The sequence below is a fragment of the Euleptes europaea genome, chromosome 16 (genome assembly GCF_029931775.1).
Source record: "Euleptes europaea isolate rEulEur1 chromosome 16, rEulEur1.hap1, whole genome shotgun sequence".
Taxonomy (NCBI): Eukaryota; Metazoa; Chordata; class Lepidosauria; order Squamata; family Sphaerodactylidae; genus Euleptes; species Euleptes europaea.
In genome coordinates, this window is record NC_079327.1 from 44,559,671 (window position 1) to 44,582,357 (window position 22,687).

Sequence of the window (22,687 nt, forward strand, 5' to 3'; positions counted from 1 at the left end):
GCTGTTTTTCAGTAGGTTGTACTCTTCAGCATACTTAATTGAAAATGAACACCGATTGGAATCAGTGATACTATTTACAGGTGTGATATTTCGGGTTAAGATGCTGATATTTTTATTTTGGTTTTTTTAAAATGTTATAAAATAGGGTTATGTTTAGGACTCAGAACTGAAGCATGTTATACATTGATTACAAATTGCCTCCGTTTTATCCTCCACCAGCTAGGGTTCTAACCGGCAACATTTGCTAACTATTTTAGGGACAGCAAAGATGGAAACCACAGAGACCCAATCCATTCTGGAGGAGCTGCTGGTAAAGAAGTCTCAGCAGAAGAAAAAAATATCCCCAAATAATTATAAAGAGCGCCTGTTTGTTCTGACAAAAACAAGCCTCTCATACTACGAGTACGACAAAGATGTGAGAACGATTTCTACTTTTAGGGGATCTCTTGGGTGTCTTTTGAAACTCCACTTTATTATTAAAAAGTTTCCGTGTTTTAATGGGCATTGGCAGCTTACTCTATTCTTTACGTTCTTAGAAAAAGGGAAACAGGAAAGGTTCGATCGACATTAAGAAAATTCGGTGTGTTGAAACTGTAAATCCTGAAGAACAGACTCCGCTGGAGAGGCAGTATCCCTTTCAGGTAGTGCACAATAAAAGAATGTGTGGCACATTTGTCTTTGCTGGACATTAATCGCCATTTGATCGGCACAGAGTGACTTATGATTCTTAGGAAAGTCTCCATTTGCTGGGTATAATGCTTCGGAAACTGGCCTGTCCATTGTGAATGGTCTCTAAACTTTTCTTGAATTTTATATAACAACATCACGCACTGTGCTTTGACCCCACTGTTTATTTTGCTTCCCAATAACCTTCCATATCAATGTCTGTCTGGTGAGGACCAGCTACATTGCACCCGAAGAGGTAGGCTTTAGTCCATGAACATTTAAGATGGAGTAAAATCTTGTTAATCTTTAAGGTGCTTTATTTTTCCTGAGTGAAATAGGAGGGCAGGGTACATGACAAAAGATAGATCTCAGGAGTGAAAGAGTCTGGCTCTGGGCATTCATGGGAGACAAGCTGTCGGTCATTGCCTTGCCATGCCACATACTACCCCACCCTGACTCCAGCATCCATAGAATCATAGAGTTGGAATGGGCCATACAGGCCCTCTAATCCAGCCCCCTGCTCAATGCAGGATTAGCCTAGAGTATCCCTGACAAGTGATAATCCAGCCACTGCTTGAAGACCCCCAAAGAGGGGGAGCTCACCACCTCCCTAGGTAGCCAATTCCACTGTTGAACAACTCTTACTGTAAAGATTTTTTCCCTAATATCCAGCCAGTACTTTTCTGCTCATAATGTAAACCTGACATGACAGCAAGGCATTATGGTATTATATATATATATATATATATATATATATATATATATATATATATATATATATATATATATATATATATATATATATATATATATGATGACTGCAGGCTAGTTTTCTCCTTTGCTTAGGTTGTGTACAAAGGTGGCCTGTTGTACATCTACGCAGCTAATGAAGAGAGTCGAAGACAGTGGCTGGAAGCTTTGCACAAAGGTATCAAGTGTTACATGAGACTACGAAATGTTTGGCAAAAAAAATCTAACAGTACGCTATTGCCTGTAATAAAACTTGGTTCAACTAGCAAAATGATGGCAATGCATTATATTATTGAAAACTTGGAGAAAATAATATATTGTGCTGGGGAAAGGCTTTCTGATGTCAACCAACCCATCCTATTTTCCTAGGCACTCAGCCATTTTGAAGACAGAAATAATTGTTTGTGTTATGTGTGCATTAATGATCATAACTGTAAAATCACTGGTGTATTTTACAGTTGAGCAGTGTGTAGATTGGCCAGATTAATGGCTAAATTTGTTCAAAATTTGTGATGACCCTTTCAGTGCACTGATCCACTCAGTCCATACTTGCAGCATGACACACTGATAGCGTTGCCAGCTCCAGGTTGGGAAATACCTGAAGATTTTGGGGGTGGAGCCTAAGGAGGGTGGGGTTTGGTGAGGGGAGGGACTTCAGTGGGGTATAATGCCATGGAGTCCACATTTCAAAGTGGCCATTTTCTCCAGGTGAACTACTCTCTGTCGCCTGAAGATCAGTTGTAATAGCGGGAGATCTCCAGCCACTGCCTGGAGGTTGGCAACCCTTCACTTTGGCCATGTGAATTGATCCTAAATCTGTGTTTGTGTGGCTCTGCAATATTTTTGTTTTATAGCAGCAAAAGTGTTCAGCATTTTTTGTTTCTGCTCTTTATTTCCAGAGATAAAAGGCAACCCAGATTTGCTAAACAAGTACCACAGAGGATTCTTTTCCAATGGGAAGTTCATGTGCTGCAACCAAACTTGCAAATCAGCTCCTGGATGTGCAATATGGGAGACATGTAATGTGTTCTTGCCTTTCTTTGCCAAATTCATGTCGCGTAAACTTCACCATTTTCATGCCATTTCAATAATACAGTTTAATCCTGCTTTATAATCCTATGTTGTAATGAGGAAAGGAACCCCAGAAATCCCAGGCTCCGGAGAGCGTTCACATATGGTGGCCATTTGACTGAAGGCTTCCCAAACCAGGAAACTTACAGTTGCTCTCAGCGCATGAGAGGGAAGAGGGAGGGCATGCATGCGCATAGCAGCAAACCGAACTTGTTCATGTCACAAACAAAAGGACTCTAAATGCAGCCTTAAAAAAATAAGTGAATAATCAATATTAGTTATATGTTTATTAACTTTATTAGTAACACACAGGTTTTTGTGGTGTATGTTTGATTTCACTTAGATGTTCATATCATATTATTTAATATAGATAGTCTCCCTCCGATGATAGCCGTATATACCAGGGAACAAGGGCAGACCTACATGTCATATTGGCAAAAATATGTCTGCTAGGAGCAGGGAGATCCTTTTCTGGTTCCTGATGCAAGTAATATATGGTTTTTTGATGCAAGTCTTTGTGCCTCCTCATACTAGCTGCATAAAATAGCTGACAACAAACAATCATGTTGTTGTGTCAAGAACTGAGCCCCAAAGCAATATTTGCATCTCCATCTCCATTGCATTTTCATGCAAGTAATGTATGGTTATTTAAATCAAAAAACGGTGGAGGCACATGAGGAATTACAAGAGGGGGAGATGATCTGGAAATCCCACTCTGCCAAAATGACTCCCTCCATAACTGCATAAGTTGAAAAACAGGTAAAATGATATGGGGAGGCATTTTCATGGGAGAATTGGCAGATGTACAGGAAGCATTAATCACCCATCCGCCCTGTTCAATGTCTCCTTGTAATTGCTTTGCACCATGCAGCTTACCTTGAGTCACAATGACTGATCTGAATGGCACTTACTTTCTAGTAGGCTGCAATCCTAAACGTGATTTTGATGCAAGTAATATATGGTTATTTAAATCAAAAAACTGTGGAGGCCCATGAGGAATTACAAGAGGGGGGGGGATGATTTGGAAATCCCACTCTGCCAAATGACTCCCTCCATAACTGCATAAGTTATCAGGGGCTTGAACTGGCTGATTTCTCCTCCCCTTTTCTCCCTTTAACTGACACTCAACTTCTTTCAGTATTTTATCTCTTCTGGAGAATATTTAGCTCCCATCTGGCCAGTTTTTGAAGTTTTTTTTCCCCTTTTGGTAAATTTTTATTGCCCTAGATTTCAGCATACCTGGGGAGTCCCACAAGTAGGGAGAGACCACCCTGTTTTCTCTGAGTGGTCTGATTTGCAGTTTGCATCATCTGTACCAAGGCCAGCCCTTTTAATATTAGATATAGTGATTCATGCCATCTTTAATATACTGGGTTTGGGTGCTATGTTGATACTCTATGAAAAAAAATGTGAGTATTGTAATAAAGGTACAGTCCGTTGTGAACAAAACATACCTGTGTCTCGTAGCCCTCCTTCTTGCTCAGTAAAAGTTATTTAAGCTCAGTTAAGATCTATTTGTCACTGTGGTGGGAAACTTGTGTTTGGGTTTGTGGTTGAATGCTCTTCAATGCAAAAACTTCCCTCCACACTGAAAACATATCTGGGGAAAGCATTCTGACTATACTTTCCCCTGGCACGCTAATTTTCTACGTGTAGAAAGTTGCTTGTGTGAGAGAGCGAGGGAGGGAGAGAAACAATGACCTATTCTTTTTCAGGTGGCAATTTTTAATATAGACATTTGAGTGAGTTGATATATTTTCCAAAGCAATCGATGGAGATGCAAATATTGCTTTGGGGCTCAGCTCTTGACACAAGCACATGATTGTTTGTTGTCGGCTATTTTATGCAGCTAGTATGAGGAGGCACAGAGACTTTTTGACCCTTTAAAGCAGGGAGCGTGACTTGGGAGCCATGTGGATTTCTGACATGCCATCTACGGCGCTTCTGAGCACCATTCTCCAATGTGAAGAAGAAGAGTCGGTTTTTATACCCCACTTTTCTCTACCTTAAGGAGTCTCAAAGTAGCTTACAATCACAATCCCTTCCTCTCCCCCCAACAGGCATCTTGAGAGGTAGATGGGGCTGAGGGAGTTCTGACAGAACTGGCCCAAGGTCACCCAGCAGGCTTCATGGGGCGGAGTAGGGAAACAAATCCAGTTCTCCAGTTTACAGTCTGCCACTCTTAACCACTACACCAAGCTGGCATTTGGTACCTTATGGTATGCCAATAAAGGTATTGAAATTTGATGTGGTACCTGCTTCATGTTTCAGGAAAGTGGGCAAGGCTTGCCCAGCAGGGCTTGTGGTTGGCAGGTGGTTCCAGAGGCACCGGAAAGCTGAGAGCCTCCTTAAGTGCAGGGCCTCATGCCAAGGGTGGAAGTCAATGGGGCCCTTTGGGTTGATTGTAATTGTGAATGTGGCTGGCCACAAGCTGTGAAGTGAGCGCTACGGCTTTAAAGCACAATGTATCATAAGCACTGTTCAAACTATTTAGGATTTTTTTAATGGGTTTAAATTTGAATTTAAAAACAAACCAAAGGAGACATGGAGGGGTCATGTGCTCAAGACCACCCACACCACATTGTTAGGCCACAGGCTGCAAATAAGTGAAACTGTGGGTCCAAAATCCACAAGGGGTGAGGTCCTGCTGTAGTCATTTCCCATTCTTCTTTCCATCATGATCTGTGCATACTGAAGAAAAATATGAAAGACCAGTGATAACTAACTGTAAGGTGGCAAAAGTTGGCTGGCTGGTCTTAAAGATCAGGACATCTTGGGCTACACTGGTACAGGAAGGATCCTAAGCAGTTATTATTATATATCTTCCTTTACCCATTTTAATTTTTTAAAAATATTATTTTATCTTATATTTTAGTGGTGATGAATGATTATCTATCATATGGAGTCTGATTGATGATATGATATTTATATTTATAACCTATGTTATACTTTTAATTCTAGGTATATAACAGCATTCCGGTCTAGGACCATAATAAATATTTACTTACTTATAAAATTGTACTCTCATAGGTAGCAAGTATTGTAGTGCAGTGGCTTTTTTTTTTTTTGCCAAATGGCACCAGATCCCTTCCAGTAGGTTGTCCACAATGCCGTTCACTATAATCTGATGAGTTCACCCTTAACACTGCTCCTACTTCTACTATACTGAGCTGCCTCATCAGGTTACCTAACAGCGACTAGCAAGTTAAAAGATGCCAATAAAGGTATTGTATTGTACTGACTAGCAAGTTAAAGTCCATTTACTTAATCTTTTTGTTATTCTTGATTTAGACTCCAGCCTACATAGTGCAAACACTGCAGTCAAGCCACTCCCTCCTGTGCCAGGAGGACAGGTGAGTCACAAACTTTGCAGCAAATTAATTTAGCTTGTCAGCAGGTCCAGATATTCTATTCAACATGAAAGTTTCTGCCTGGCAAGAAGAGGTCCTTAATCCTTCTATGCATAATAAACAGCATTATGAAAACTGTGTGTGTTCATCATGTTAGCTGTCACGTTGTTGTTGTCTTTGATGGGTGCAGTGCATTTCTTAGAGAAATGCAATGAACTACTCCAAGCAAAGGGAGTAGTTTTAATACTCAGTCTGGAGTATTGATAGGGTAGTTGTCTTTGGCTCACAATCTGTTGGGCTGATCTAGACAGGAGAATATTTGCTTATGGTTTATTCATCGAAGGAGGCCCAGCATAGGATAAAGGGCCGTGCACATCTGGATTCTGGAAATAAGGAATGAAGATTGTCAACTACCTAAAAAAAATCCTGTCTCTTTAATAGAGGCTTAATGGGATGTTAATAATCGTGTGGTTTTTAAATTTTCTTTTTGTAAACAAGCAAACACGACAACATTCAAACATACACAATCATCATTGTGTATTTGGGCGGGGGATCATGTGATGTTATTTACCTCCATATCATAAAAAGCTTCAGCTGCCCATTTCCATACTTTAAGCCTCTAAAGTCAGCAAAGATACCTTTTTAGGGATTAGCCCTTTTCAGTCGATATAGTTTTGCTGCTTAAACTGCACATAAAGGGAGATCATACTATCTGCAGTCCTCCCGATACATATGCAGTTGGCATTTTCTTGTGAATGGAGCAATGTCAGTATTTTCCAGCTTTGGTACATGTGATCGGAAACTCATGTTTTGAAGCACAGCATTAGTGTATACTGAAGCTGGAAGACTATGCCTATTGCCCTACTCATTTCCCTTGGCGACTGCATTTATCAGGAGGATTGTATTGAAATCTACTCTTACCCTGTTGGAGTGCCAAAACTGGAACAACTGTAAAGGGCTTTTGTCTTGGTGGATTAGCTGTTTTGCAAATCAGCCAGATCAGCAGGCAGGCTGTTCATGCTTTAAAACTAGCCTTTAAGACTCCTTTTCATTGACTTCAATGTCAGGGGCAGTATACTGGGAAGCAAAAAATGTAAGAAATCCGAAGGACACAAAGCCCTATGCAAATATCAAACACATAGGAACACAGCAATATCAGGAAACAGAGCAGGATTATTTGTATTGATGCCTTCAATAAGGAATACAGGGAGTTGAACCCAGACTAAATTTCCCACTAATGCAAGGAGTAGGGTAATTTCTACCAGTTCCCTCTTCTAGCTGCACATCCCTGTCTTGCCTCGTGCTGCTCCCAAGGGTCCCCTGTCTCCCAAGAGCAGCATTTTGGGGGGCTCATTGGGCAGCAGTAGGGAGAGGGAGGCAGGAACGCTCTGTTCCACTGACAGAAGTGCCTTGTGTGAGTGAAATACTTAGCCTGGATCCAACCCAGGATTTTTTTGTTCTGCAAAGCCTAGCCACAAAGAAAACAAATGAGTGACCTCCTGCTAATTTCTACTCTTGTTCTCCCACCATTGCTTAGGGCATAATGGGTACAATCACTACCTTCATCCCTCATATCACTGCCTACATGATAGACAATGAGAAAAGGTGTTCCATATTTGTATGCGAGTAAAGTGCCATCAAGTCACAGGTGACTTATAGCAACCCGGTAGGGTTTTCAAGGCAAGGGACTAACAGAGGTGGTTTGCAATTGCCTTCCTTTGCATAGAGACCTTGGTATTCCTTGGTGGTCTCCCATCCAAGTACTAACCAGGGCCAACCCTGCTTAGCTTCTGAGACCTGATGAGATCAGGCTAGCCTGGGCCATCCAGGTCAGGGTGGTCCATCTGTACATACCAGTATTTAGGGTGGATCTAAATGCCTTCATGAGTTTTTACCATCCAAGTAGGGCTTCTAATCTACCTGCCTTAAAAATATATATATATATATATATTTCTTTTTTGTTCTTTTTTGTTCTTTTTTGTTCTTTTAAACAGCTCAGCTTGAGTGAATATACTACTTTTGTCTTGGCTCCACTCAGACCTACCTCAAACAGCTAGAATATGCCACAAGAGTTATAAGATCATAAGAAAATTTTGCTGGATCACACCACTTCTCCATCTGGTCAATATTTTACACAGTGTCCAACCAGTTCCCCAGGAGGGCCAGACAAATAGGGCATAGAGGCTGAGTTCCTCCCCTGGTATTCAGAGATTTGTTAGAGTCTCCCTTAAGTCACCATGGCTAGTAGCTATGCTGCAGAGGATTCAGGGAATGGGGGAGTTCACATGGAATAAGCTCCACAAATGCTGCCTTTGGTATTCAGTGAACCCCCAGGAATAACACTGGGTACAGAATCGGGGGGCGGGGGTTTGTTGTAGGAAAGAGCAATCAGCAGAAGTCCCTTTCCTTCCTCTGTCTGCACATTTTTCTAGTGGCAGAAAACAGTCATTGGATACAAGCCAGTGGGTCTGAACATTTGCTATGTGCTATAAACATGTTTGCCATTGATCGTAATGATGCCAGCATTTGCAAGAATGCCTTCCTCAAATGTTTAATATGTTTAATAAATGTGTATCCCTGACCAGCATCAACAAGCTCTGGTTCTAGCTGCTGATAAGTCATTTCTGAAGGAAGCCCTGGCTGTTTACAATTATGAACCACAAGGAAACTCTGATGTTCCTCTTGTCAGAGATCACAAATATTATGTTCTGAAAGATGACGATCCTGACTGGTGGCAAGTGCGAGATTTGGAAGGGTAAGTTTTGAAACAATAGCTTGTTTCTGAGAGATAATTTTCAGGTCTCATTAACTAACATTTCCACTCTTGATTGGGTAATTCTTCATTATATTATTAATCAAAGTTTTTTAAAATTGTTAAAGAGTACTCGATTTATTTCTCATTCCATCTTGCATCCTCTTTTTGTAATGTTCTGTGGGGCTTTATTTTTTAAATACAGATGTATACATGAATTTTTTACTTTCCATTTGCAGAAATGAAGGCTTTGTTCCTTGTGCCTATTTGAAGGAGATAGCTCAGACAAGTGATGAATTAAGGTAAATTAAAATCTATCTGTTTTTGCCTTCTAGAATTCAGAACAGGGTATAATAGGCACAAAAGAGGAACCCATTATATTGCTTCTTTGAACAGATAATTTTGATGGGACTAAAAGACATGCTAAAATATGAAACTGCTCTTTAGACTTTTACTAGCAGCCCAACCACACCATGTTGGAAGCAAACCTTCAGTGGTTATCAAATTTTGTTTTTGTAAAACTTTTTTTTTGTGGGGGGGAGCTTGATACAGTCCATCAGCATTGCAGCATCTGTATACTGAGGGATCCCCATATAGCAAAACATTTTCTTCCCACACATGCACAATCAGCACACCAGTCCCTGTGGGAAATCTGCATATTTCCCATGTCAAGAAATGCAATCTCTACATGGAGAGAAATTTATATCTTATGTGAATTCCTCTAAACCTGACTCATAGAGGACTGAATCAAGCTCAAATGCTTTCTGAAAATCCGAAACTGGCATCTGAGGACATGCAAACTAAGGTTGCCACATGCCTGCGGGGGGTGGGAGATCTCTTGCCCCCCGGTGGGCCTTGCCTGCTGGCACTTCAGCTGCCAGAGGGAGAAAAAAAATTGTGCCATCAACAACTGCATGACGACATTGAAAGGTTTTTTTTTCCTGGAAGTGATACCATACCTTTCTAGGAATCACCAAAGCAGCAGTGATCCTTAGAGAGAGATTCCAGGGAAAATCTGGAAGTAATATCAGTCCTCTCTAGGAATCACTGAAAACTCTATGGTTTTATCATAGAATTTCCATCAGTTCCTAGAAAGGCGTGATATCACTGACAGCTGCCCTCCATGTCCCTTCCCCACCTGGACCTCTGCTGGTAACCCTGATGCAGTTGTGGCAGAATTTGAACAATGAATGGGTTCAAATGTTTATTGTCTCAGTAGAAGATGCACTGGACCAAAAATGGTTAGTGCAACCCAAGCTGCAGATTTTCTGTCAGTGTTGTAAGTATACCAACGAAGGCTTTAATCTTATGAACAAGTTCTATGAGCACTAGATATCCTTTCCTGCAGAGCGCACTTCCTCTGGAGCTGGCACTTTCATTTATGCAGATCAGTGGTATTGACTGAACCCTTGGGCAAACAGAAATGCTAGTGGAGAGGAAGTGCATAGTGCAACAAAGACTATCTAGTGTTCATTAAAGTTGTTCGTTGGATCCAAACCTGAGAAATTAAACTGGTTGAGGACATTCATTTGAACCTATAAGAGTTTTTTGTTTGTTTTTTTTGCTTTTGCAGAAGTATCACAGATACAGCTAACGTGTCATCCGAAGAAGAGGAACGCATTGATAAATATGAGTGAGAACATTTGGTGTAACTGATTCTTGGCACTCTGAATTATTAGGGCTATGTTCAAGTATTCAGGGCATCACTAAGAGGAAGGGGCAGAGCACACATGGTGTTTGGATTGGACAATAGATGCCCACAGGGACACGTAATGAATTTCAGACTTGGTCCTTGCAGTGTCATTTCCCCTAAAAGGGCGGTGGGGGTGGAGTGTCCTCTGCTCATGTCTTACAACCCATTCCTAAAGGGGTAGATCCGCAGTGGCCAGGAGCAGTGGAGCCTCGCCTCTTCTGAGGCTTCCCGGCCGCCACAGAGAGAAAAAAAGTTTAAAATAAAAATAAAAAGGGGGAAATGGGGGGGAACCCTATTGAAAACAGCGAAGCTGCGCCACCAGAAAAGGTGGTGCAGCCCCACTGCTGCTCAAGGGGGCATTCCCAGGGTGAAAGGGGTTAGAAAGCTGCCTAAAGGCAGCTCTGCCCCCAGGAAATGCCTCCCCCCACGCCGGTGTGGCCGTTCTTTTCTGGGATTTAGTTCCTTGAGTGGCTGCACTGGCGGTGTTTGCCCCCATGCTGGCATGTTTGCTATTTATCACGGGATAAAGTGGCAAACATGCCGGCGCGGGGGCAAACACTTTATCCCGTGATAAAGTGCGGGGTCACACCAGCTCCTAAGGAGATTGCCCCCCCACCCAGGATTGCAGTCTTAATCTTTTAAATCTTTCATTGTATAACATTCTACTATCTAGCACTTGCATTTTAAAAAAACAGCCCCGTGGCGGGTGGGGAATCATCTGTCATATGGGAAAATAATGAAAGTCCCTTTTGTAACCCCAATAGATCGAAATGTTTCTCATTGTTTTTAAAACCCATATGAATTATTTATTTGAGGGTGCTGCTTGAGATTTTTGATAGCTCTGAAAAGTGAATGGTGTAACTGCAAACTGTACAGCGATCCAATATATGGATTCCCAACTCATTCTAAGGGGCCAGGAGGCCCCGGGCACTCGTCTTGGTAAGGTTCACATCATATCGCCTGCAGCATAGCTCATTAGTATGACTTGTGAGTTGAAAGTCCCTGTTTTACATCTCAGCATAACTATGATCATTGTGGGCACCCTTAGGCAAACTGTCATTTCTCAGCTTTACCTGCAATGTAGGTGGTGATAATGCCATTCCGGACTTCAGTGCTAGTATGTGACGTGGTATAGAAGTAGTTATTATAGTTGCATTTTGTATATACAGTGTTGATAACATTAAATAAATCCGCTATTGCTGTTGTGTTGATTGAGAGTTATGCTTCAGGAGATTTTATTAACTTTATTTTAAGTTTCTTAAATGTGTTGTCATAGAAAACACATGCTACTTTCAAATGGAGTTTCAAAAAACTGCCTCATAGGTTACTTAATCCCGTGAATGAATTTTGAAAAATAATGTAAATCAGATAATGTTCTTCCATAATAACTGTGTAATGAAATATAAGATGTAATATAATAATATTTCATAATAATACTTTTATTACAGTTGGTATGCTGGTAATATCTCAAGGGGCCAGGCAGAACAACTGCTGCGGCAGAAGGTAGTATTTAAAAATCCCTGCGCTTATGATAGGTTTCTGCATTTGCAATTTATTTGCAAACCTAAGCCAGCTTGCTTGCAAACCTAAACCAGCAGTGAGACATCTTGCTTCCTGGAATTATAGATCATTGTAGTAGAAGGAATAACAATTTAAAAATACTCGAAGGTTCTGCTGCTTTCTGGATTGAGTCTTCCAGTGACACAATAATATTCTGTGATAAATATCTGTGTAGTTCCTGCAAGCAGACAGGTGCACAATGGGTTCTTCAAGGTATATGGGATGTCTCACCAGAACAGCAAATGGGATTCTGTGAATCTAGGGTTGCAGTGGGAGAGAAGCAAGAAGCTGTGTGCTTTTCAGTCAATTTAGTTCACATAATAGAGACTTTATTCATGGAAGGTTTTGCATTGGAGTTGCCACTCTTTAGATGCACTTTTCCCCCATCCATATTTTCAAAACTCAACAATAAGCCGCCATGCAGAGTTTTGAGAATTCAGAGGGGGAAAATGTGCATCTATAGAGTGACAAATCCAATGCAAAACCTTCCATGAATAAATGGTCATACTGGGTTGGCTGCCAGTAGTGAAGTGCAGAGAAATCCAGTGATATATGGGCTCTGTGAACTAGCTCTGTCTGCTTGTGTGTGATTTGCTCCGTTCACCGTTGAACGCCAAGGTGCTGTGCATAGAATGCATGTAATGCTTTGGTTCAATAAGAGAGGTCCTGCATTTTATGAAAGCGATGCAGTGACAATATTCAGGCCTCCTGCTAAGGCTATCCTGTGATATTTGTCTTCTTTTTATTCAAAGGGGAAAGAAGGTGCTTTCATGGTTCGGAATTCCAGTCATGAGGGGAAGTACACAGTATCAGTGCTCTGCATGAACAGTAGGTGAGCACATAAAACCACATCCAGCATCTGCTTTATTGTGACATTATATATGGCATGGTTGTCCTCTCACCAGACATGAACTGAACTATGCAGAATTTTTATTCTGCTTCTTAACTATACCTATTTGCAGACACGACAAACAAAAGCCTCTCTATTCACTGAAGACCAATTCCACTGTTACTTTTCCATGTGTATCTTCAAAAAGTGGCTAAGGTTTTTGTAAACTAGGAATAACAGGATAGACAAAATTCTCCTAAGGCGATTGGTCCACAATATTACTGATTTAGGATGTCCTCCAAATACTAACGTATTGTGCTGGCTGTTTCTCCTCTGTTTTCTTACATTTGGGAGGATTGTAAATGTAATATTGCTTGGGATATTTTTTCAGAGAGAAAAAAGGAACCGTTAAACATTATCATGTCCATGTTAACAGTGCAAGTGAGTTTTACCTGGCTGAAAATCACGGTTTCAGTTCCGTTTCCAGACTTATTCACTATCATCAACACAACTCAGCAGGTAATGTGATTGAGAGGCTGGTGATTTTTTTTGTGTTCACAGATCTTTGCTTCCCATTGCTGGTTGCAATTCTATGTGGGCCAAGGCTGTGGGATGGGAAATCTTTTCAAACCTCACCTCTCTGCAAACTCACTAGGCTACCTTAGGCTGCTTACAGTGCATTCCTGAGCCTCCAGGGCGAAAGCCCTTAGGAGGCCAGGAAGGCGCCGCGATGGTGTCCGGGCTCCCCGCGACGGCGTCCGGGCAACTAACGGCAGCGTTAGTGGCCCATGCACCAGCGGGAAGGCCCGCGCGCCATGGCAGCACCACCCTGGGACGTTGACAGGGCCTTCCAGCAGTGTCCGAACACTGTCAAAGGTTGCGACAGCATCCTGTGAGGCATTCCCAAGGTGTTAACAGCATCCCGGGAGGCATTCCCAGGGCGTTCTGCCGCCAGCCTGCTGGAGGAGCCACCTTTAGGTGGCCTCCAAATCCCTTTCGGGCTGGGAACGCCTCTTTTTATTTTTGGTGAGATACGGGCCAATACAGCTGCTGCATTGCCTCCAAAGCCCGGCGCAGGCATTCCTCTCAGGAATGCACTGTAAGGCTCCTATTTACAATACTGGCAGCATTTTTACTGATACAGTTATAAGGAGGACTACACGGTTTCTGATCTGTTATTCAAGTCTGGATTAGATGGGCAATGTTGGAAAACTGGGCAAGATTTATTTTCTCTGTTGTTGTTGTTCTCTACTGTTCTACTGGAATGACCAAATGCTTACAAAGACCAATGCTTCTTAGGCTGTTGGCAAAGATCAAGTTTAGCATCACAGGCTTACAAAGGCTTACAACAGGTAATACCTACGACAGGTGTAGTAAGGATTCTTGTACAGTGGACTTTAGTCATCCAAGTTAACTGTTTTCTCACTGAATAGGGTTGTCAACCTTTGGGTACTAGCTGGAGATCTCCTGCTATTACGACTGATCTCCAGCCAATAAACATCAGTTCACCGGGAGAAAATGGCCACTTTGGCAATTGGACTCTATAGCATTGAAGTCCCTCCCCAAGCCCTGCCCTCCTCAGACTCCACCCCGAAAACCTCCTGCCGGTGGTGAAGAGGGACCTGGCAACCCTACCAATGGAACCCATTGTCCTTTTTTGCTCCTAAATAAATGTCCTCTGATTTATTATAGCTTCAGTTTTCGGAATATATTGAACTCTGTAAATATTTTTTTACCTGGCAGGAAGATCAAGTTCATTCATATAAATAATAGTACATTGTTCCAGTTTTATGCCACTGTAATGTTGAGCCATTGTGTTCTGTGTCGCAGAGCCTTCCCATTCATAAACAGGGAGTGGGCTGCAATTTAAGGGCATTTCCCTGTTAATGTGCTCAGCATTTTCAAAAAATGTGGAGCTCTGTTACTGGTAGCAGGGGCAGTGGTGGTAGCATGACTATGAGGGCCATGGAATAGCCCTCATGTAAGTTTAGAAAAATCCACCTTATCAATTCTCTTGTGTGTGTAAAGTGCCTTCAAGTCGCAGCCGACTTATGGTGACCCCTTACCAAGAACAAATCTTTTTTCATTTTTTCTGGGGCAAATGAGAAACCCATTATATCTGTAATAATGATCTAGAAAACGAGCTGGATTAAGAAATGCTGAAGACCTAATCTATGACAACCTTATGAAGCCCCATGCATTTTCCAAAACATTGCAATTTAGTATTTTAGGTAGTTTTTTCTATTGCCAGTGGGAGCAGCAAGAGCATTGGGGGCAGGGAGATGAGGGGGGCGCTAGCAACACCTGTGCCGTGACATCCTTTCTACAAAAAACTGGAAGTGATGTCGCATCACTCTAGGAATTGCTGGAAACTCTATGGTCAAACTTTAATGAGCAATGCTGGCATGTTTTTACACTTTTTCTTTTGCCACCAGTTGGAGTGGCGGCAGGCAACAAAGGTTGCCGGCAGAAGGTCTCCTGCCACAGTGGGAGTCCTGGCAACCCTAATTTAGGGGCTTCTTATAATCCGAGGCCCTAAACTGTAGCTTTCTTAGCTTGTGCAAAAATCCAGCTCTGGGTATGGTGAAGCTCTGATGAACTAAATGCATGTAACTAGATTTGGATTGTAGCCTTTAATAACAGGCAAACTTGCCTTCTAGGTGTGGTGACCAGGCTTCGCCATGCGGTGTCAACCAAAATGGACAAAGTTCCATCCACAGCAATGCTGGGAATTGGTATGAAAGGAATTTTTGTTTGTTTTTCTAAAGCCTTGTGTTTGACAGGGAATTATTTTGTTTCCACTATCTCTCCTCTTCAACCATGAGCTATTACCAATTCTATCTTATTAGGACCCTGGGAGTTAAAGCGTGAGGATATTGTCTTACTGAAAGAAATTGGGAGTGGTCAGTTTGGAGTGGTGCAGGTGGGAAAATGGAAAGGAAAATACAACGTTGCTGTTAAAATGATCAAGGAAGGATCAATGTCTGAAGATGAATTTATAGAAGAAGCTGAAACCATGATGTAAGCAATTATTTTGATCATGGGACACTATGAAGGTGGGGGAGTAAATGTGCAGCTCAAGAAAAAGTCATTTTGGTGTGTGTGTTTTTCAAACATGTAATTTGAAGCCTGTTTGGAGATTGCCAAGGACATCACTTGACCTTTGAAACAAATCTAGACAGACTATCAGAGAGTAAGTGTTAAGATGAATACTAGTACCCATAGTGATCATGCAATAATTGAAGTTATATGTATCTACCATAGTCATAGACAGGTTTGGTCTGCTCTACCAGCACATACAGTACTCTATTTGCACAACAAAATACAGTCTCCTGTGCAGTTTGATTGACTGATTTCCTGTGCAACAGAAAGTGGAGGAGAGGCTAGATTCGAGTCCAGTATTACCGTATCTTAGAGACCCACAAGATTTTCAGGATGTCAGCTTTCCAGAGTCAAAGCTGGCTTCATCAGATATCAGACGAAGGGAGTTTTGACTCTCAAAAGCTCACACCCTGAGGTCTCTGAGATGCTACTGGACTTGAATCTAACTGTTCTACTGCAGACCAACACAGCTGCCCTCTGAAACAATCTTAGTGGAGGAGAGGCATTAGTAATGAGATTAAACATTGTACCCAATGAGAGTTCTAAATTCATACTATAAACTGCATTGAAGCAGAAGCTGCTTTAAGCCTTATCTAAAAATTCCAGCTGATATTTCTTTTGCTTTGTGCAATTAGTTAGCATTGTCTGTTGAAAATTGTCTGTTGTTATTATGTAGTTCCCCAAGCTTCTGAAAATGTGCCATAATTATCTATATGTTTATTTTTTTAACCCAACCAACGACTATTTTTTTTAGGAAGCTCGATCATCCCAAACTCGTTAAACTGTATGGTGTATGCACAAAGACATATCCTATCTACCTAATAGCTGAATACATGACTAATGGCTGCTTACTTGGTTATCTGAAAAACCATGGGAAAGAACTACGTCCGTTTCAGCTTGTGGTGATGTGTTGTGATGTCTGTGAAGCCATGGCTTTCCTTGAGAAGCATCAGTTCATTCACCGAGATCTGGTAAGCAGGACTGGGGACAGGTGCCTTATTGTAAAATGTGGTCAGGAGCTCACAGCCGGCTTATCTGCCTTATATGCTGCTGGGCCGAGTGTTGCACATTGGAGGGTTATTCAGATTGGGACCGTGACATAAGGGGGACAAAGGGTTAAGGCACACATAAACAATTTTCCCAATCTGAAAGGATGACATTTGCCCTGTTGGTGTAACACAGTTGCCCGTATCAGTATCTGTGTCATTGTTTCCGCAATAGGGCAAATAGCTCCCAGGGAAATGTTCAGATTGGAGAAAATGGCACAGGCTAAGTTTTCACTCCCTTGTTCAGTAACATGGTCCCTATTTGAATTGAGTCTTGTGAACCTGATTTTAGGGGAGGAAACCACCAGGAGCTCCATTCAGGGAACCCCCTGTATCATGTCTGCATGAGCTCTGAGATATTTGGCAACTGTCTCAGCGTCTGAACAGTATTGTCATTTGAGTTTTGATCAAGTGATGCCCAGTCAGGAAGTAGCTAATGGAAGAATCTCTGTGTTGTTAGCCTTTCAGGAGAGAAGGGAGTACAAAATAAACTTGTTTCAATGGCTCTCCTTCTACAAGGAACACTGAAAGACACTACAAAGAGAATCTTATTTCAACCCTTTGATGAGCCTTGCAGATATAAGAATTTTAAATACAATACCTTTCCCCATCCTTCATGTGATGGAATAGTCCTTGGTTGAGAATTACCAGGATATTACTTAGTTACTTTGGAGCATTCTGTGGCCTCCCTCCTACCTGACTGAAAAACAGTTCCAGGAAAGGTATAAGTTACAAAAATACCACACACCTCTGCCATAATGAAGTAAAAAGTGAGAAAATATGAAATTTCTTCACCTTGAATGTGGGTACGATGAAATTTATGGATTTGCTAGCTTTATAGCAAGCCATGTAAACTTTGATCTTTTCTGTTGTCTCTTCCAAAGCAGAGATGAAAGTAAATATATTTCCTCCACTGCTATCTTGTGGACTCTATAGTTCATTATCAATATGTCACTTGTAGCTTTAGTTACTGAGTTAAGCCAAAGTTCACAAAATCCCTTACTAAGGAGACAGATCTTCCTATCTTCAAATTAATTGATTTACTATAATAATGTTAGCATACTTGCTACAGTCCAGCACAAAATTAGATGTGCGTATGTGTCAGTGGTTTTAAGTATGCTTAACTATGGTCTGGATTGCTCTCTGTAATAATTTCTTCCCACCAGTGAATTCTGTGTGCTTAAAAATTCGACGCATCATTCTGAACATTCATCTTTTTTAAGCACACGTAGTTCACTGCTGATTTGTCATGAACATGAGTAGTGGAAAATAACCCATTTTTGTTGCAAGTCTTTTGCTTTGAATATTAATTATATTTCTTGTGTCCCCACCCCCAAGGCTGCTAGAAACTGCTTAGTTGATAGTGATCTAACAGTGAAGGTGTCTGACTTTGGGATGGCACGGTAAGCTTCAGTTAAAATCTTTTAACAACAAGAATCTAATGTTTTAATACTGGGGGGAATCCTGAAACATTAGAAAATGAGATCTTCTATCCCACTCTGTTCTTGACCACTATGACATAAAGAAAATAACTCATCTTGTTTCTTTGGTGGAATTGATACTGAGGAGACTGAATTTCTGGCATATTTTTTTTAAGTTACAATAGGCAGAAAGTAAATAAAATAGAGATGAGAGCCAGGGCTGCCTTAGTTGCACTTGAACCGGCCTCAATTAGATTCAGACCTCAGATTAGCTCTGTATTTGCCAAGTACTGTAGAGTCATTCACTTTTTCTCAAGTTCTGGGTAGGTCTCTGCATCACAGTCATGATCAGCTGGGGGCAGGGCATTTGACAAAGCAGCTATGTAGCAACTGCTCCATGTCCTTGACCATGATATCGCGTAAAGCAGCTTACCACATCTTGTGAAGAGTCTCCATCCCACCATTAGACTTCCTACCAAATCTAGGAAGCAGATATATTCTGTGTGAAAAACCAGCAAACCCGCAGTTATATTCTATGTGAAAATGAGCTTCAGTACGACCTAATCTTTGAAGACATGTTGAAATTCCAGTTTGATGTATGGTAATTTGATGTTAATGCTACTCATCTTGGCAAACCTGAGTGCAGGATTCATTTAGAAGTCAGTTGGATAAGTCCTACAATTAGTCTAATAGCCTCAATTCTGATTCTTGCCTTGTAGATATGTGCTGGATGACGAGTATGTCAGTTCTTTAGGAACTAAATTTCCAGTAAAGTGGTCTGCCCCAGAAGTTTTTCATTATACCAAATTCAGCAGCAAGTCTGATGTGTGGGCTTTTGGTGAGTACGTAAGATAGTGATTGGGAAAATGCAGGATAAAAGCCATAAGAACATAAGAAAGGCCCTGCTGGATCAGACCAAGGCTCATCAAGTCCAGCAGTCTGTTCACACAGTGGCCAACCAGGAGCCTCTAGGAAGCCACAACCAAGACAATAAAAATAATGTTAGCATAGGTCTGAGTAGCTACAGCAAATGATCAGAAATTGAGGCTGGTTGGGCCCAGCTAGAGCACACAATGTACTAGGAAGTGCACCTAAACGATTTTCATTTGAAAGGTTAGTCTTGTGCAGAAGCCATTCTTGATGGATTGTGTCTTGATAGTGGAAATTGCTAATAAAGTAGAATTGTTGTTCATGGCCCCATATGTCTAGGGTTGCAAAGTGCCCGGTGGTGGCGGGTAAAATCCCACCAATCCACCGGGCTGCCCGCCAACCAGCTGAGGGCCGGCGAGCAACGCGTGCATGCGTGCCTGCGCGACACACCCATGTTACTTCCGGGTTTACCCGGAAGCGACACGGACGCTCTAGCAATCTCCACAGAAACTCTATGGAAACCATAGAGTTTCAGCAGAGATTGAATAAACCCGGAAGTGACGTGGGCGCGTTGCACAAGACATGCGCTTGTTGCGCCAGGCGCACTCACATATCACGCACTGATGAAAAGCTCCCGCTGGTGGAGCTGCCCCACCTGGTAAGCCTACATATGTCTAGCAATGCAGTAGAAACACCACCTCTGAGCTGTATCTTGGAGGTACTCCACAATAGCATAAGGCTCTCATTACATCCAACGGCTGTTAGTTGATGTGATTTTTATGGGAAAATATCTTTGTTGCTGAACATGAAACTCCACCCCTCACCGAAGAAGAGATGCCAAAAGGCATGAAATGATGTTGACCAAGGAACCAAATTAGGAGGGGAGGATCGGTCTATATAGCACGAACTAAATATATTTCTGAATTTCATTTTAACAGCAGTCTGGCAGTTCCTTTGTCTCTATTAATCTCATTTGCAGCTATTTCCTAAATAAATAGATCCGCCCCGCTGGTAAAGGTTATGTTGAAACTCTTTACTAAATAGCAGTGTGAATTAAGAACGAAACTCTCATTGCTCTGGACTGTAATGAATGCTTTAAAAATGCACGAGTCCTAAAGGATGCAGCCAGATTTTATTTTAAGATGTTTGTAGAAAGCAGCTTCTCCTAGTAACTGTAGCACCCAACAGAGAGAAAAATGTGGCCTCAAAAGAGGTAGCGGCTGGCACAACTTAGTTTCAGCCTCTGATGTGTACTCTGCCAACCATGTAGAGTCTGTCACAGTTCCTTTGGAGTTTGTGGGTTTCAACAGCATTGACTCAGTGTGCCTGATGGCAGGCCTACACATTACCTTTGGGAGAGGGGGTGATGAACTGTTTCCCTTCACCCTATTTTCCTGATAAAAATAGCTACACCCAGGATGGGGAAAATCTATGCTGAAAGCCAGGGGGAGTGACTTGATGTTGGCAAAATGAGCAGGATGAATGTGATTTACCTTAAGTAGTATTTGTAAATGGTATGCAGATAGGCCTTAAAGCACTGAGCTCTTACAATGTGGTCCTTTATCCAGAGAAAACTGTAATACAAATCATTCTAAAATATCTTTCTTTCTTGGTTTTGTGGGTTTTTTAAAGGAATAGCACCACTTTCATGCTTTGAATACTTATACAGTTTTTTAGCATCTTGTTTTTCACCATTGTGGGTGTATCTACAGGAATTTTAATGTGGGAGGTGTTCTCTTTGGGAAAACAACCCTACGAGAGATGGGATAATACGCAAGTGATTGAGAAGATTACCCACGGCTATCGACTTTATCGTCCACAATTGGCTTCTGAGGCAGTTTACCAGATCATGTACAGCTGCTGGCATGAGGTGTGTGTGCTAGTTTATTTATGGCTAAAAATGGCCATTGCTCTGATATAGCAAATCCTTTCAGGTAAACATACAAACAGCACATACAGCTATGTTATACTGAGTTAGATATGGTCCATGTAGTTCAATATTGTCTACCCTGATGGGCAGTGGCTGTCTGTGGTCTCAGGTAGAGAAAGACTTTTCTTGACATCTGCTGAGATCTTTTAACTGGAGGTGCCAAGATATGAACCTGGAGCCGCTCTGCATGCAAAGCCTCTGTGCTGGTCTATCATTGAGGTTTAGCCTCTCCTGTCAGAGATGTAGGGGACGCTACAGTACATACAGAATTCCCTTGTTCACTCATATCAATGGTAGGGGAAACTCCACACGCAGTGAGGGATACCTGTACAGAGCTTCCCTTGTAGAGGGGAAGCCTCAAGTGGAGATATGTCATGTATACATTGCAACACACTGATGGCTCTGGATTGGGATGTCCAACTTTACCATCTCTGAGAATGACATTTAAATTGGAACCTTTACTGATTAAAGACTTTTCACACCAAAATCTCATAAACTATAAATTACTGTGCATATATTGGTCACTGTGTAAAGTAACTTGGAGAACCACTGCCAGTCAGCAGTTGGTGCTGGGTTTTGATAGACCAATACTCTGAAGCCATACAAGGCAGCTTCATATTTTCATAGATAGACCAGTACTCTGAAGCCATACATATGTTCATGTGGAGCCTGTTTACAACAGAGTTGTCAGAATATAAAACAACTCTGTCTATGGCTCAGAATGTCCTCCATCTATAAACAGTAAACTAATTTTGTTGGTTTCTCTGTTTCATACAGTTGCCTGAAAAACGTCCCACATTTAATCATCTACTTTCCCTCATGGAACCACACAGAGAAAATGACCACTCTTGAAGAATGAGCGGCAGTGAGAATAAACTGATGAACCCTCTTCTTTCTTGTAGAAACTTTAGTTCTAATGTCACCCCTAAAATCTGATTTTGAAAAATTTGATAAATATGGTTTGAGTAGCAGCTTAAATGTAGAAATTGCACAATAAAGAATAAATAAAACTCTTTAAATTTTGGTCACAAGTATTTAAAATACTATAAATTCTAATACATTATGACCCCCTTATTGCTTTATAAACACTGAAATTATTAGTAGAAATATAAACCAATGAAATCATACTGGCAAGTGAGCTTAAAGTTTCCAAAAGGATGTGTTATTTGAGCAATCTAATCATGCTACGGAACAGAATTATGCTTTAAGCAACGTACTGTTATATAGGTTTTGTTCATGTGGAATCATGACTTGGCTAGTTAGGTCAGGTTTGTGCACTCCTCCTTCCTTGCTCTCTTGGGTTCCCTCCCTATGGTCCTCTTACTTAGCAAATCAGAGTTTGCCATAACATGTGAACATGGCAAACTACAGTTTGCACAAATTTCAGTCCAACTGGAAAAAGTCTGTGCTGTAACATAGGGCTTGCCCTCCTTCTTATTTTCCTTGCTTGTGTGGTTCCTATTGCTTCAGGGGGTGGGGTCTGTTCTGCATGTGCTAGCTCCCTCTAGTGGCCAATTCGATATTACATTGCTTTATGTCCAGCATAAAAACTTGCTGTTTAAATCTGCAAGAAGATATGCCGGACATAATTAATGTAATATCAAATTGATCACTAGAGAGAGCAAAATACATGCAGAACAGGAAAAA

The 22,687-nt window shown here is 41.5% G+C and overlaps 1 protein-coding gene across 1 annotated transcript; it reads left to right on the top strand.

Annotated features, from left to right (window-relative positions):
* The first annotated feature begins 268 nt into the window (after window positions 1-268).
* On the top strand, window positions 269-21,892 carry BMX (BMX non-receptor tyrosine kinase). Its single transcript, XM_056861876.1, has 18 exons — window positions 269-415; window positions 537-641; window positions 1,513-1,594; window positions 2,316-2,435; window positions 5,779-5,840; window positions 8,423-8,592; window positions 8,829-8,891; window positions 10,163-10,222; window positions 11,731-11,785; window positions 12,595-12,674; window positions 13,063-13,190; window positions 15,332-15,406; window positions 15,521-15,692; window positions 16,528-16,744; window positions 18,158-18,222; window positions 18,960-19,078; window positions 20,823-20,980; window positions 21,818-21,892. The coding sequence occupies exons 1-18, from the start codon at window positions 269-271 to the stop codon at window positions 21,890-21,892; spliced, it is 1,953 nt and encodes a 650-aa protein (XP_056717854.1).
* Window positions 21,893-22,687: the final 795 nt, after the last annotated feature.